This window comes from Glycine max, chromosome 8, assembly GCF_000004515.6.
Source record: "Glycine max cultivar Williams 82 chromosome 8, Glycine_max_v4.0, whole genome shotgun sequence".
In the NCBI taxonomy this organism is placed as follows: domain Eukaryota; kingdom Viridiplantae; phylum Streptophyta; class Magnoliopsida; order Fabales; family Fabaceae; genus Glycine; species Glycine max.
In genome coordinates this window covers 22648516-22666275 of record NC_038244.2, presented here as the reverse complement: position 1 = coordinate 22666275, position 17760 = coordinate 22648516, and the positions used below count along the sequence as shown (strand labels likewise).

General features: G+C 33.0%; 1 protein-coding gene across 1 annotated transcript; it reads left to right on the top strand.

Moving 5' to 3' along the window:
* The first annotated feature begins 323 nt into the window (after window positions 1–323).
* COL2A (CONSTANS-like 2a) lies at window positions 324–2910 on the top strand. Its single transcript, NM_001248899.2, has 2 exons — window positions 324–1093; window positions 2331–2910. Exons 1-2 carry the CDS (start codon window positions 407–409, stop codon window positions 2688–2690), a joined length of 1047 nt encoding a protein of 348 aa, NP_001235828.1. The 5' UTR covers window positions 324–406; the 3' UTR covers window positions 2691–2910.
* Window positions 2911–17760: the final 14850 nt, after the last annotated feature.

The window sequence follows — 17760 nt, the reverse complement described above, 5'->3', positions numbered from 1 at the left end:
TTATATTGTTATCATTCCTTTTTAAACTTGTTAAGAAACATAGATATGATATGATATAACACGAGTGGTAGTGTTAGTGTTAAGTGTTATCCTAAGTAAGAAATGAGAGAGAGGGTAACACCTTCCCCAACCCTAAAAGGGGACCACCTTAAGAGCACAGCCACCCAAAAGATAGATAATGTCCCAGCTTTAGACACCACTAAATTTCCGCCACGTGTCGAACAGAGATTCTCCGGCTCTCTCAACGCCACCAAAAACAGCAACAAGTAATAAGTAACAACACCATTCACTCACTAATCACAAAGTCACAAACACATTACATAACAACACTTCCTTCCTTACTTACTTTATTTCTTTTCTTTCTTCTCTTCATCAAAACACCACTCTGACAACATTAACTCCCCGAATGTTGGATGGAGAAGCAACAATGGGCACGTGGGCTCGCATGTGCGACACGTGCCGTTCGGCCCCCTCCTCCGTGTTCTGCCGCGCCCACACCGCCTTCCTCTGCGCCACGTGCGACGCGCGCCTCCACGCCTCGCTGACGTGGCACGAGCGCGTGTGGGTGTGCGAGGCCTGCGAGCGCGCCCCTGCGGCCTTCCTCTGCAAGGCTGACGCCGCCTCCCTCTGCGCCTCCTGCGACGCCGACATCCACGCCGCCAACCCCCTCGCCAGCCGCCACCACCGTGTCCCCATCCTCCCCATCGCCGCCGCCCCCGGCAACAACGACAACGACAACGTCGACGATGCTGACTTGGACGACGATGACGAAACCGCTTCATGGCTCTTGCTCAACCCTGTCAAAAGCGCTAGTGTCCCTAACAACAATAACACTAATAATGGGTTCTCGTATAATGGTGAGGTTGATGAGTATTTGGACCTTGTTGATGACTGCGACAACCACCACTTTGCTTCTGTTGCTACTACTACGGACCATTACTCTCATCAGCACCAACATTTCGGTGTTGTTTCTCACAAGAGTTATGCTGGGGACAGTGTTGTTCCGGTTCAGCACCACCAGCATTTTCAGCTTGGCTTGGAGTTTGACAACTCCAAAGCTGCCTTCAGTTACAATGCTTCTGTTAATCAAAGTGTAAGCCTTCCAAATTCCTTTTTACTCTTCTTCTCTTTTTGTTTTCTATCTTTTCAAAATACGGTCAACACTAAAACGAGAACACTTTTCCACTAGACTCAACTCTCTAATGGGTGGTTTTGTTTTGTTTATTCATTTGAACCTCGCTAAGAGCATGTTTGATTTGCACTTAAAAATGATTTTTTTTTTATCCGTTGGCAATATTACTTTTGTCTCAAAAGTAATTTTGCAACTAATTCATTCATCTAAATCAAGCTCTTGAGTGGGGGAAATTGGTGTTTTTATTTAGGTTTGACTTGGGATGTGGAAAATACTATTATATACTACATGTTTCTTCTTTTGGGGTGGTGGTTTTCTTGCTTTTGGTCTTCCCATGACATGTTTTTGCCAAAGATGGATTCACAATTAAGTAGTTTCCTTTCATGGCATGTTCAGTTCAATGCCAAATTCAACTTTCTGGTTCAAGTTCTGTTCACTTTGTTTTTGACCTGGTTTATCTACATAATCTGTCTTTGTTGTATTGTTTGCCATTAATTTGACTTGTTCCGAGGCTCGCGTTTCATGTTTGGTTTAATTTGTACAGAAATGGTGTCTCGATTCGTTCTCCATCTTTTTTATGCTCTCTTTACCCTTTTTTTTCTTTTCACTTTTTCTCTTTAGTGGAAGGAATCTATGGCCAAATTAAGTATCATGCTTTCTTGCTATGATAAGATAGTTTTCCTCAATAAACATATAAAAACATTCTGCCCTTTTTGTGTTTTTTTATTTTGTTTTTCAAATGTTAAAGTAGGGATTTGGTCGTTTTTCATTTTTTTCTATATCCGATATGGATGCAGTTGCCTTTCCTTCATTAAAATTTATTCTGTAGTATATTCCTTAATTTGTGTCCTTTTTAGTTTACCAAGCAAGGAGCTAACAAGCTGTGTCACTCACTTGCTTGGTCCAAAGCCTTAAAACTTGTATAGATGTTCTTTCTTTGTCAAGAAATTCCCTCTACTTGTTCAGCTGATTCCATCAGTTGTGTAGTTAGCTAGAATTTGTAGTACCAAATATACAAACCAGAACCTAGAATCAATTGTTATTTGTGAAATGCCTGTTTTATCAAATGGTAAAAAAAAATGTCAATTATTGGTCTCATCAGCATCATAGATATGACTACTGGTACTGCTTAGAAAATTTATCTTGAACTCGTGAACATTTATTAACTAGTATCTGTTTCCTTTTTCATCGAAATCAGGTTTCAGTTTCATCAATGGATATTGGTGTTGTACCTGAATCACCGATGAGGGATGTCTCAATTGGCCATACAAGAACCCCCAAAGGGACAATTGACCTATTTTCTGGACCTCCCATTCAGGTGCCTTCCCATTTTTCTCCAATGGACAGGGAGGCCAGAGTCCTAAGGTACAGGGAGAAAAAGAAGACAAGAAAATTTGAGAAGACAATCAGGTATGCCTCAAGGAAGGCCTATGCAGAGACTAGACCCCGTATAAAAGGTCGATTTGCCAAGAGAACAGATGTAGAAGCTGAAGTGGATCAGATGTTCTCCACAACACTAATTACAGAAGTTGGATATGGCATTGTTCCCTCTTTCTGAATATGCTGTGTTGAACAAATGGCCACAAGATATCGAAGATGCTAGAGGATCATGATCAATAGAAATGGCTACCACTTGTGTACTAATAATGTATTTTTTATGTAATCTAATTACTTGCAGTTGTACTAATCGGATGCTTTATTATTTTGTTTATTGTCTTTTGAATGAAACTTGTACTTGTAAATACAGTCCATGTATTAAATTATTAAATTACAGTCAACATATCTTTGAAAAAAATTTATTTTCTCAATTTCTATCATGGTGTGTAATTGCTAGAATGATAACCAACCAATAACTTCTATTTGTGTTATTTGGTCATTTCGTTTAGGTACAATTTCTTCAATCAAATTTAAGTATTGAACCGAAATTAAGGGACCGATACTAATTATCTTCATTAAACATCATTCAGGTACACTGAACTTGACTGTAGTTTGAGTTTTGGTTGTCATACTCATGATCCTGATCAGATTACAGTAAAAAGAGGATAGAAATTTGAAGAAATGAATCATAACGCATATAATTCCTTAATCATTTCTTTTCCCTTGGAAGAATGTCAAAGGCCAAAGCATGTTAATTATACCTATGTTTCTCTTCTCTTACTATTTATGTTTGCACTGTTCATCATTCCTCTGCATATAATTCCCGTATATCATCGAGAGATCATGATGACTTTTGAGTTTTGACAGATTTAGCTGAAAGTGAGAGTTCTACCTTGGAGAAAAAGATGCATTTATAATCATTGATTAGAAAATTAATGACTAAGATTGTAACAACTTTAGAGTTTGTTATACATAGTCGTTTCATTTAATCTCAAATGTTGATTTTCTAATTAACTGTTGTAAGTGTACTTTATCCTTTAAGTACATGCTCAATTTAGAGAAGTTAAATGTGCTTTCATAGCAATATAACATATTCTAAAAGAAGGAAAGAGATGTTGTACGATGATTGTCTTCGGACCATATATGCCATATTAATTTTTGAAAAGTTCTGCACAATTGATGATGTATTTATCGCACAAAATGCATGAACTTACCTTTAACCTTCCTCCTGATTATTTTAATCTAGAGATAATTTGGACTTGGAAAATGAGAAGAGATTGAAGAAACAAATAAAGATTTTTTTTAACAGTGAAACCGTGGCTACGGGCTGGGTTGAAGAGATATCATGGTAACGCTTTAATTTCCATCTCAAATGAAATATAGAAGACATGTAACATAAGATGTGAGCTCTAGAGGAATCAATATATTTGATCCTGCACCTCCACGTAGTGAAAAGGTAATGTTTTGTCCCCTTCCCAACTGGTATATTTTCGTACAGTAAATTGAAACTGCTATAACAATGTTCCCTTGCACTTTTGGCCCTCGTGGGAGATCGCGTGAATATTTGACAAAAAGTAGAAGTAAATGAATTTATGGGAGAGTCATCCGTAACCGTGAGAATGCTATATCTATCCAATAATCAGATATCCGGAATCAAACTGATTCTTTTTGCTTTAAGTTTCAGGCTGACATGATCCATAAATATTTGAATAATCAATATATGCTATGCTATTTGCTACACATAGCATAACTAGTGATAGCAGCCCCCATTCTTTCCCACATTTCATGACTGCAAAGCAAGGGGTTACAGAATGGAATATTCTTTCTCTACTAAGTCAGAAGTTGCTTTAAGTGGCAAGTATTTCCATAGTAAGTACTAAGTGGTATGGTTACTATTTTAATTTTAATGTCAAGTATACTACTCATCTTCCAATGAATCAAGACAAATCAGCACTAAAATCACTAATATAACTCTTTTTTCTTCTGCAAAATTAGAATACCATTTATTTTATTTTTGTACTCTGTTAAATAAATTTCTGTTGAAATCATTCACGTTAAGGTAAGAGTAATTCTTACCAATAAAAAGGAAAGATAACATTACTCATTGAACGAAACCATTAGAAAGTTTATCTATACTAAACGCAGGTAACAAGTATTTATATTTTATAGTAGGGTCACATTACTCTTTCATATTTTTATGCAACTATTTTTTTCACCCTCTTAGGATTTAAGAGTACCCTCAGCCAGTGACAGATCCAAAAAAATTTACTAGTGGGGACAAAAAATAGTTTATACAATAGAAAAAAAAATGCTTAAATGTTTATATTTTTTAAAATCTATAATTTTGATTATCTTATTTTAAAATAGAGACATTTAACCCCTAATTTTATTAAATCTACGATTTTGGTTATTTAGTTAAACTAAAAGTGTTGACTATTAAGAGATTAAGTTGATTATGATATAGATTAAACAAATAATCTTGTGTCACATCATTAAATTTGGGTCTCATTAGATTAATCTTTTACCAATTAATATTTTTGAAAGACTAACATCACAAATTTTACAAAAGTGAAAACTAAATGTCTCTAATTAAAATAGAGGGATTAAAATTATAATTTTTTAAAAAATGAGAACTAAATGTCTCTATTTTTAAATAAAAAATAATTTATGAATTTTAAAAAATAGGGAAACTAAAATTATATTTAAGGCAAAGAAAAATATCACAAGCTTTTATAAAATATAATGTCGTGACAAATAAAATCTAAAATACTTAAGTGTCTATAAATTATAATTGTATGTATGTATTTTTATACTTTGAAAATGTTCTACAATTTTTTTTATTTTTAATACTATATAAAATGAAAAGAATAAAATAATAAATGTAGTATCAATTTATTTATTTTATTTTATTTCTTATATTTTTTACTATTGAAAAAAAATCTTGTCCCACAACCCGATCCGCCATTCTCCTTAGGATATATGTTAGGATGATCCTATTTAAAAAAAAAAAAAAAAAGCTTGTTTTATACTCAGTAAAGTTTTCTTCATAAGTTTCTTAGTTCAAATAGCTTAACTACTCAGAGTCACAATGCCACATGGTGGTCCTCAAAATAAAAGTGGCTGCACTTTTTTATTTTATGAAAGGCACGCGATACAGGTAGAACATGGTAGAACTCGTGGAGGCTATTGTTACATATGTACAAGGATTGATACCCTTTGTTTGATCTGCATGTCATTCAAACTTCAAACTTCCCTCAGACAGGTACATACACCCACCAACTTGATTCTAAAGACGAAAGGAATAAGTCTCTTTCCACTTTTTTTTTTTTGAGAAAAAAATTCCATGCCGTGAGAGATCCTTAATTACTTGCCAAACATCTTGGACATTTTAGTTTTAATGTTTGGTAATGGCATAACTAGATTGTTCGTTACCTCAGATAAAAAAATTAAAAGATTGTACTTCATTACCTTTTCATAGTAGGCTTGTATTTCATTTTAAATATTATTAATATAGATATCATCTGTGCTACTCAAAATAGACTATATGTATAATCATAGTCTATAGCTGTAAGGTAAAAAGGGTTCTTTAATTAGATGGAAGAGTTACTTGAACCTAGAAAAGCAAACATGTGGGTGGCTCCAAATCACAGTGAATGATGGCCAAATATATATGTTGCTTTTGCTCTTAATTAAGATCCACAAACTCTTCCAGCTTGCTAATTTGTCAAGCCGACGGCATGCGAATATGAGTCCACAAATTCTAGTGTATAGATAGTTTCTACTCTGGCAAAAAAAGTAGCATAAAAACAGTGACAAAAGTGTCCCAATTATTATTGATGAAATCCGGTACGCGTTTATGAAGGCACAAAGAAAAACATGCCGACGGAGGGAGGTTTATTGTTTAACTTTTAAAAGCAACACATGCAAATGCAAGTGTAATACCCATTAGCACATTTCAAATTAAGTCCTTAAGTCTTTCATGATAGTATTCTTATTTATTCAGAACAGCTGATCTATCTATTTCCGGTTTGCTCTTTACGCTTTTGACAGTACCCTAAAACTACTCATCCTCCAGCCAGGAGAAACAACTTAATTACACAAAAAAGTATATATATATATATATATATATATATATATATATATATATATATATATATATAAAAGAATGCATCAATGACGAGTATAAACGTAAGTTTGTATAAAACTACTAAATAACTTGTAAAACTCCTAAAGTTACTAAAATCTATTATCTATAATACTAATAGAATCCAAGAATTATCATCAATATCTATATACTAAAACTAAAGTATGATGAATATACTAAAATGTTCATGGCTGAGGTATTGATATCTGTCCATTTTCTTGGTTTTTTGATCATTTTATATCCTTCCAACTTTGAGTTTGGTTTTCTGACAGTGCATTGCTGCTTTTTGTTGTGTTGGTTTTGATATTGTAGTTCCAATTTTTCCGTTTATAGTTTTTTTGACATGTTCATGCTTGATTTATTTTCTGCTGTCACGTGCTCTGCTGATTTTGTTCTTGGTGTGAGGTTGTGCTTTTGGGTTGGTCATTCCGGGTTTTATTCATTTGGCTCTCTTCTTCCTCTTTCGTTGCTTCTGCAGTTCAAGGTGGGACTGTTGTGCATGTCTCTTTTCCACTCTTTTTTCCCTTCCTTCTATCTTTTTTAATAATTTGTCATCGTTTTCCTCCGCAGGAAAAAGAATCGTGAAGCCATCGAAGGTTGCAAAGGATATACATACTGATCATGTAAGCCCCTTTTGTTTATCACTTTGGATTTAACCCCTTTCTATTTTTTTAATGGATTTGGTGCCAGTGGTTCTTTTTTATGGCAAATGGCTACGAGGTAACCCATTCTTTCCTTTTCCATCACCAAATACTTTATTGAGGATGCATGATGAAGGAGAAATTGATGTTCGAGCTTGCTACATTGCCATTTCTATAAGATGGTATTTGTCTTTATTTCGCACATGCTTATGTGTGTATGTGAATGATTAGACATTTTTACTTTATGTATCAGCATCATGCATAATTCTTATTTACATGGTTATTTCATTTTAGTTAACATGGCTAATGGCTAAGATAGCATATTACTAATTAAGAATTACAGGGTGTTTAAAAAAAAACTCTTGGCTAAATGAGACAGTTTTGCTGGCATCATGACTTCTATTATCTTTCATATCAGAGGGTTTTTTTTAATGGTATAAAACAGTGTTTATTGCTTAAATAGAGATTCTTATTGGAACCAGGTTGCAAGTGTTTTGAACATTTTGGATGATGAGCTGATCAAGAATGTTGGAGACTACATTTTAAGGTTAGTTTCAAGAAGCAATAACTTTTATTTTGGCACTACATCTTACTGTTTGTATCTAGCTTGGAGGCAATGTAGAAGAGAAACTTCATACAACTTAAACTCATTATTTTTTTTCTGTTGCTTAGATTGTTGATTATTTTCCTTAATAAGCTCAATTGGCAAGTATCAAAATATGTCTGCATCAAGCAAACTCTTTTATTATTTCTTCAATAACCATGTGTGGCCTCAAATAGCCAACTGTTTGCATGTGGTTTTCTACCCGAAGCTAACATGGTTAAGCATGTTTTTCATAGTGCATCATAACTATAAGCCTATTTTAATTTTATTAAGAGCTAGGCAGTCAGAACAAAAATTTGGTTATAAACAACTTGACTCCTCCTTCGTGTCCCAAAATACAGAAGTTGACAAATAGTCAATAGCACCCTGTAGCAGGATAGAGGATTAAGCATGTTTTTAATAGTGCATGATAACTATAACAAGCCCTATTTTGATTGTCCTGAGAGTTATGCAGGCAGAACGGAAATTTTGTTAACCTCTATTCCTTTGCACTTTACAATACTATTTTTTTATCCAGTCCTGTGTTTCGTTTCTTTCTTTCTCCTTTAGACTTCTCATTCACATTCTGCTAATTTTTTAGAATTAATAATATTAACTGGCAATACATGTTATGCCAATAAAATATCAAATCTATCATTTTTATTGGCAAGATCTTTGAAGCAAAACTTTCAAATTAGGAGTTCCATTTCTATATTATTTTGTATAGCAACATATTTTTAGCTCGACCAAAGGGCTCTTGAATCTATAGTTAAATTATGAATTATAAGTAAAGGTTATTGCAGATTTCAATCCCATATTACTTATGTGAATGATAAATTTAAAATAAACCTGATATTTAAAAAGAACTATTATGAAAAAAAACTTTGATTCTTTTTTAGCTGTCTATTTGTTCTGGTTGATTGATCTCTCATTGAATTTTTTAGCCCCTTTTTATGTCTGTATATATAAAATGTTTCAGGCTCTGTGTGAGGAGTTAACTAGAACAGCTGCCACTTTGGTGGCAGAGAATGAAAACCTAAAAAGGGTATGGTACTATCTCTTATTTGATATCTTATTAACATTTTCCTTTTCCACTTCCTCTTTATTTTGTTGCACTTATTTGTATGAAACATCTATTTAAGATATTTATAATTTCTCAATTTATTTAATCCCGTTTGATGTTTACCTGATCATTCACGATATCTCATTTTGTGGCATTTCTGACAAAAAGGAGAAAGAATTGGCTTTGAAAGAGTATGAGTCTTTGGAGACTACAAATAAGAACTTGAAGACACAGGTAAGATGTTTTGCTGTGGTAGAAATCTGTAAGCATAATATAACTTTTGTTTGCAAAGAAAGTATATCAATACAACTAAATCAACATTATCTTCCATTTGCAGATAGCCAAGTCAACAAACACTGAAGTGGAGAAAACTCCTGTTGAGCCTGTGTCATCTGTGGCTGAGATAACACTTCATCCGGTAATGGTCCATGGTTCCTTTATAACCATTTTCAAGTTCCACAAATATTTTGGCATTCCATCCTTCAATCTTCTAATCCAGTTCATCTACAAAATACATCATTTAATTCCATCGCCATTCCACCTAATGCTAATGTTTCATGTTCTTCTGAGTTTGAATCACATCACAAGCAAAATAACCTTATAAATGATAATCGAACTCAAAATCCATTTTACATGTTTCCATGTCCTTGGTTATTCCCTCTTCCACAGTTTGGAAATGGACAATCATCTCCTTCCAATATCCTAAATATTTTATGCCATAGCTTAGTCCAATAATTTTTCATGTCATAATTTAAAATATTTTTTCTTCAAACCAAATATTAAGATGATTTATTAAGTTTGGATTCTTCTTCAATAGCCATATTATGTAACAGCATGAGCCTTAAGATGGTGAAGCTTTATCTCTATGTTACTAGCTTTGATAGTCATCTTTAACTTCATGATTGAACAGTGACTTTATCTTATGTTTTTTAATAAAACATAGTGATTCTTAGAGAATGAAATTCATGGCTTGGGCTAATGCTTAATATGATACATTATCGGGGCTTCACTGGAAAAAAAGACATAATCTTTTGTGGCGTGTTTGATGGTCATGATCCTCTAGGACACAGGTTATCACAGTGCATACGTGACAATCTACCCTCAAACCTCTCAGCAACAAACATTCAAAACTGAAGTTTAAGCACCTTAGCGGTACATGCTTCATTGTATGGAATGAGTTCTGGCAAGAGATTTTGAAATCAAAAGAACTTGGAAAGTTTGAAGGAAGAATGACGTCTGATGGGTAAGGTCATTGATCTTTACCACTTTAAAGGAAATACTAAAGTATATATATTTATGTAAGTCAAATAAATTTCAGAAGTGAAAGTCAACTACAATAGTCTGAGTTCAGTTTAATAATGACCATGATTTCTTTTTCTTTTTGCACTATTCAAATGCCATAACCTTCTTATAATTCCTTTTTTTCCCTTTTCAGGATGCAAAACTTCTAACAAGCTGAACATTTCAACATTGTACATTTTTATGGTAGCAAAATAGTAAGCACATCAAGCAATGTTGTGATTTATGATTTGGCAAACATCCAAATTTACCACTTTTCTTAAAACAGTTAAAAAATTACTATACATTTTGTTTATATTTGCAGGATGAAGAATGAATCTCATATATGGAATGTTTCCATCCTACTTCAATCGAGAAATACATTAATGTCCTGGTGCTTTAACACATTCTCTTCATAGTTGAATACAACCAGACTTCTGCAATAAAAAAAGACATCTCTGGATATTCCGTCTTTCTCACAAATATTTCTATCAAAACTTCTCTTGCCATTTTCTCCTGGGTTGGATCATTTGGATCTCAATTATGTAGTTCACAGCTAGAGATGCTTTGAAGTAAAATTACATCAGTAGATGCTAATAATGCAAATACATATTGTGGAAAATATTATTGTCAGGAAAACTGTTAAGTAAAACACAAAAAGCTCATACGTTTATGTGTGTAAAGCTGATCTTCTAGGGCAAAAGGAGGAGGAAAAGAGAGCATGATCTGAAGATGGCAGAGTGCTTTGGATAAGGGGAGAGGGGAAAGACGAAAAACTCAACAGAATAAGATTGATCCATGGCATTGTCAGATCTTTGTCAAAGTTTTTGAGAACTTTTGCATTGTTAGACATGACTTTTTGATGACGAAAAAGGAATGTTGTCTTTCGTAATGAATGAAGTGGTTGTCAATGGTCTATCCAACAGGTACGTGGTTTAATCACTTTTTTAAATTTTATTTTGATCTATCCTTTTGATTTTTGAGGTTGTAAGTTTCATTCTTTAGTTTAATCACTAGAAGAAGATAAGAAAGCTTTTGAAATGATTGAGTCAAAAGAGGCAACATTGCTTGAAGCAGAGAAGATTTCCTGTCGTAAATCTGAAGTGGATTTCAAGTTCCTGTGTTTTTTGTTGGTTTCTCAAGTCAAGAATTGGGAAGTAACACATTCCTATTTTTGGTATTTATTGTTCTTTATTATTATTATTATTATTATTATTATTATTATTATTATTATTATTATTATTATTATTAAGTCATGTTTTAGGAAATTGGAGGATCTGATGGTGCAACTTCTCCAGCAATTGAGGCTTTAACCTTCTCTCATACTTACTCTTTGCTGCTAGCTTTAATTCAATTTAGTTGTCCACCATTTTTTCTTGCATTATTTAAATTCTACTCATCTTAATTTTTTGCTTTATATTTTTTAAGCATTTAATTTAAACTTGATTCTTGCCGAGTTTCAGTTGGTGATATCTAATTATGATACCATTGACAGGGTAGTGTGCTTATTGGATAAAAGCATTCTGAGTGCACATGCTCTGATGCATTTGTTTTTCATCTTTTCTAGACTCTAGAATGTCATGTCTCCTAATAATTGAGATTATCTAATTTTGAATTTTGTCATTAAGTTAGGCCATTTTTTATATAATCTTGGACTTCTTTTGTCGTTCAACTTCTTTGTAAGGAAAGAAAAGAAGAATAGCTTCAAATAGGTAGGTTTGTAGTACCCTAATTGTATTTTCTTATGTATATATTGAAATTAATTTCATAGCATCTATTCAATGCAATGTTGTTGGCACCTCCTTCTTGGGACTCACCAATGGCTATCTCACTATTTTTGTTGTCACTATGGCACAAAGAGGTTACAAGGCAAGTTCACCCAACCCATAATTCACAAATTAAAAACTAATACAAATACATTTTATGGATTTAATTTCTATTTGAAAAGAGAAATGATATTTGAGAAATCAAAACTAAATATTTGCTCATCTAATCTAATATAATAATTTTGAACACCAAAATTCTGCCATATAACCATACCATTAAGTAAGGTAACTAATTTTTAAATTTTGTTGCTAAAACTCTTGGAGATCCATTAAATATTCATTGCATATTACTCTAATTGACATGGTTAGCACATTAGAGACAATATATAAGTCAGCTAGTGATTCAAGGGAACAAGTACCTCTGCATGATTTTAAATTTTAGTATGTTAGGGGTGCCAAGTTAAGTAATAGTGACTGAATTCTAGGTGTTAGAAGCTATTTTTTTTTCCTGATATTGAATACTAATTTTAGTATTCTATTTTCTAATATGAAGATGTTGATGTATATCTACATCTATAATAATTTTTTCATTCGTGATGATATTCATTATATTGTGGACACGATTTTGATAAATTGTCCTTCTTTATCCTTGTAGGGATGATATTCATTATATTGTGCTAAACAACCTTTGCTGCTAGCTATGGGAATTGACCAGGGAAGAATTAGAATGAGATCATGTTGTTAAAGAGACATTTGCTTAGTTGATTCTAACTGACTAACTGCTATATAATTTTAATTTTAATTTGAAGTTTCCTTTATCAAGTAACCCATACTTATGCACGGGTTTTAAATTCACATAAACATCAACCTTTAGCTATAGGATTCACCAGGGAAGAATTAGAATGAGATCATGTTGTTAAAGAGACATTTGCTTAGTTGATTCTAACTGAGTAACTGCTATATAATTTTAATTTTAATTTGAAGTTCTCTTTATCAAGTGACCCATACTTATGCACGGGTTTTGAATTCACATAAACATCAACCTTTGAAGTTTGGTTAATCAAGTGACCCGTGCGTATGCACGAGTTACTGACTAGTATACTTTCTAAAATAATAAAAAAAGACACGTGTCATCAAACGGTGCATGAGAGGAAAAAAAGAATTTGAAACAATTGACTATTTGAGGAAAACTTATTCATGCTACAAACAAAATGATAAGCCTTCCGGTTGAACAAAACAAAATGCACACAAAACGAACAACCTGTGCATCAGAGTAAGAAAAAAACATTTGAAATAATTGACTACTTGAGGAAAACCGATTCATGCTACAAACAAAATAATAAGCCTTCTAGTTGAACAAAATCAAATGCACACAAAACAAACCACCTGTGCATCAGAGTTAAAAAAACTATTTAAAAAAATTTGAAATTTCAAGAAACCAAGCTTGGCAACAGACAAACCACTCCATCATTGGAAGCCTTCATAGAGACTACAATGGCGCTCTAATTCATTTTCTATAAAATATTTTGTTCCTTTTTCTTTGACTCTAAATAACCATAATAGAACAACCAGAAGAGGAGTTATAGAGAGCACCAGAAATACCATCATTGTTAATGGATAACACTTGAGCGACTACCTCGAGGTAAGGGATCACTACTGCAAAAAAGACATTTAACAACGGTTTGTAACTATCGTTATAGCTAGCAACATAGAAAAGTCAAACTTTCTACGACGGTCGACGGTTATAAGACGATCGTCGTAGAAAAGTCTAACTTTCTAAGACGGGTCTTAGCTAACGACTGTCTTAGTGTTGCAAGGAAAATCTAGTTTCAAAAAGAGAATGGTCTAGAATTAGAATTAGGAGACTAAAATCATTCGAGCTGTGAAAAAAAAAAGTAATCATACTTGGGAAGATTTAATATGCTTTTAATCATCTTACACTAATATCAAAATCACAAGCAGGTAATCATCAATTAACCAGATTTTCATCTTTATATATATTAAACATATGAAAATAAAAAATTCAAATTCTTCAAAAAGTAATTAGCATAATTGAAGGGCACATATTTATGAAATAAAAAATGTCACAACATATCCCACAAAAGGAGGCAGAAGAAAGCAGCATAAAAAGGAGGCAAAGTATTAGTAGGGAAACCTCAAGAATGAGTGATTGGGTCTCCTTGTCTTCTGCAATCAACTCAAATTTCTCATTCCAAAAAGGATTCAGGTTGTTATCAAGAACATTGGTTTTATACTTAAATAATGGTAGAATATGGACAGCTACATTAGGATCTGATTTTCCAATCATTTCCATATACTTTAAAGTGGTTGCTTTCACTACAGTCAGTGCAAGTTTTCCCTGGGGTTTAAGCTCCCGTTCAATACAAGAAAAAAAAAGATGTTGGTTATGTAGTTTGACTGTAAACATAATTGAGCATTAACATTGAAATTGACATTCCCAGTTTTTTCTTTTTTAACCCTATGGTAGTGAATGTTGGGCTTTAAAGAAAGAACAGGATAAAAAAAATACAAGTAGTGGAAATGAGAATGTTAACATGAATATGTGAATAAACAAGAAAGGACATGAGATATATAATGATTGTATACATGGCAATGTGGTTTGGATATATGCAAAGAAGGGCTACTAAAACTACCAGTGAGGAGAGTAGATCACAAGGTTTGTAGCCTTATTAAAAGGTATTGAGACTAAGAAGGACATTGGAGAAAATTATTAAATTAAAAAGAATATCATGGAAAAGTATCCTTGGGAATTTGATTTTTTAACCAAACCCAATGGTAGTCAACCTCGTGGGATAAGGCTATATTGATGTTTTGTTTGTTACACAAATTTCAAACTCAAATGTAAAATTTTGTTAAAAGGATATAGCAACATATCTAGTCATGTTTTTATTTGCAATCAGAAAGAATAAAAACAAAGGCAAAAACGCCCAGAAGATTAATATTTGATATTTACCTGGTATCAATAGGGATGCCACCAAGTGGAACCACAATCCTATGAGGCCATTGGAGTATGTCAGTAACAATTGAGTTCACAGTATCCTGTGAAATGGTGGGTAAATATTAGAGTTAGAAATGCTACTTCAAAATCTATCCAAGAAAAATTTGGCATCAATTTTTTAAATAAAAAAAAGCAAGAAAAAAAGAAAAATGTTCCGTAAGGTCAAACTTTGAAGCCCCTTGGATTCCAAAGTATTGGAAATTAATATTAGAAAGAAACGATAGAAAAACCGAAATGTGAAAAATAATAGCTCAGATATACTTTTAGTAGGGGATGTGATGTGAAGTAGCTAGAATAAAAGATTTACTTTAATCCTAAACCTATGGATTTATTAAAATAAGAAAGAAATGCATAGTGTTCTAAATAAAAAGGGGGGAAAGTGGAAGTGTACAGTGGTAGATAGACTACAAGAGTAGTCAATAGAAATTGGATCCACATGCATATGTTGCTGCCACAGCCACCTTGGTGACTTGACCCTAATCATCCGTAAATGCTAAACACTCATTTATTTCAAAAGATATTTTTAAGCTAAATTATGCGAATTTTCTAATAATTCACTTCTCTAAATTGTATGAACTGGTGACTTGACCCATTTTTAAAAGGTGAACCTGCTCGTTTAGTCCTTTGTGCTTGTAACACATGCATAGCTCAAGGTTTGGCTTTACTTTAAATAAATATTTCATATTTATTTATTTAAGTATCATGCTTTGACTTTTATTTATTTACTAGAGAAAATAATAAATGTAAAAAACTTGATGAACCAAATATTACAATCGGGAATAGGGTATTTATAAAGAACGTCAACTACACCCTAAACATCCACACAGGAAAAAAAGTTGATTAAAACTTGGGCATAAAAAAATTTAAAAATAAATAATAATTATAACTAACATACCATGGGTCTGTCCATGTGGATGAGGCATCATGTTCCACACAAGAATTTTACAAGAAACTACAAGAACAATGGTTGTTACTGGTAGCGTCCATGTTATCACTGTAATTGGTATATTGGACAGAGTTAGCAAAATACATAAACAGTAGTATAAATCATAGTTAGATAACATCAGTGCAACAACCATAAAACTAAATATATCACCCTTTATGGACCATATTTTAACGATATTTAGTTTTCAAAATTTTCAGCTTATGAGAGAATGAGAGGCAGAATATACTACTTGGTTCTACAAATAGTTGATTTTGCAGATGTACTTATACCTAAAGGAACCTTTTGACTATGAACATTGGTAAGAAATTTGTCAGACACTTCCCAAGAATTTCACCAATTTTCATTTCCTCTATTTCAACTTCTTGCTGAAGTTGAAGAGCTCAAGAACATGAATTATGGGGATAGCAACAGCTTCCTCTTTTTTTTTTTCTGGGTGTTGTAACCCCAATTACCTTATCCAAACAATCAACTTTATCAATTATACTAAACATTAGGGAAACAAACACAATAATGACAACATGGGAATTAGGACAAAATGAGGGATGGTGTAGAAATCATAAACAGGTACAGAGAACTACCTAGATACAAATTCCATTGGTCTAACTCAGGCTCTTTGATGACATTTTTTAAGGTAGCTAGCCGATCCTCAACAAAGCTGGTTAAGATTAACTGGAGTTAATTTATTGTGAACTATCTTAACAAGCAAGAGCAGAATTTGATTATGGTTTTTCATAAATTTAAGAAAAACTTATGTTGCTAACATTAAATAAAATTTCACAAAAAATGGAGAGAATAAATTACCCCTAATTACTGAACTTATTCTATCTGGTAAATATGCTAGCTGCATTCAAAGAAAGACAAACATTTGTCATTCTCACAAATAGTATTTACAATTTTATTGGCCATTCGAAGAAATTGGAAATTTGTATCTAAAAACAACACATTAATTAAAAGTCGGGACATTAAAAAATCAAATTCCAAAGCATATAATTGATTGTTGCACATACTAGAGTACCCTTATGAAAAACACACCTCATCTTCCCCAAAAGAATGCCTTCGTCTATGACTGGGCCTTTCTGCAATGCTTGATGACATTGCATTCTTTGTAGAAACTAAGATTAATTTGGTTAGTCGTTGAATTCTTCTCATCAATGCTGCTTTAGCTTGTTCCTCCTCTTGCAATCTTGACTTCAATTTGGATTGCACAGCTTCAAGCTATTACATAATGAAGAAATGCTTATTATGGGGAAGTGAAGGAACACCATACCAAATAAAGATATCAGTTTTGAAATGCAGTGAGGAAAGTAAATATCATTGGGTTAAGATTCAAGACACAACATTTTATTCTGGCATATTATAAAGTCTCCCACCAAGTACAGTGACACTTATTAGATAATCCAAGATATATGCATCAGCACAACCCTGAAGCTTCAAAGTAATCAGATCTTCTTGTGAAGATGTGGCCATATTGGGATTCTCAACCATGCCACGCTTCAACTGCTGCAACTCCTGCTTTAACTCAGAAATTTCCTTCTGATACTTCTTGATCAGAGATTTCTCATCCATAATCTAGAACAAGGGAATCAGCTAAAAGTTACAATCATGAAATCATTATGCGAGGTGGTTATCATTCTCAGCATTTCACATAAACTAACCTTATTAAGAAAAGCTTTAATTTCAACATGCTTACTTCAGTGTGCAAATTTTAATGTGTTGTGTGTCTCTTCACTACTGCTAGAAGCAAGAGTAACTGTGCAAATGAGCTTCAACAACCAAACCATAGTGTCATTTTCAAACATTAGTTAGCCATG

What these genes read in the sequence shown, in the direction of transcription:
- COL2A (NM_001248899.2), top strand. Translation starts at nt 407, where the DNA reads ATGTTGGATGGAGAAGCAACAATGGGCACGTGGGCTCGCATGTGCGAC. An exon ending in ATGCTTCTGTTAATCAAAGT is followed by an intron (nt 1,094 to 2,330) that starts GTAAGCCTTCCA and finishes CATCGAAATCAG; the next exon opens with GTTTCAGTTTCATCAATGGA.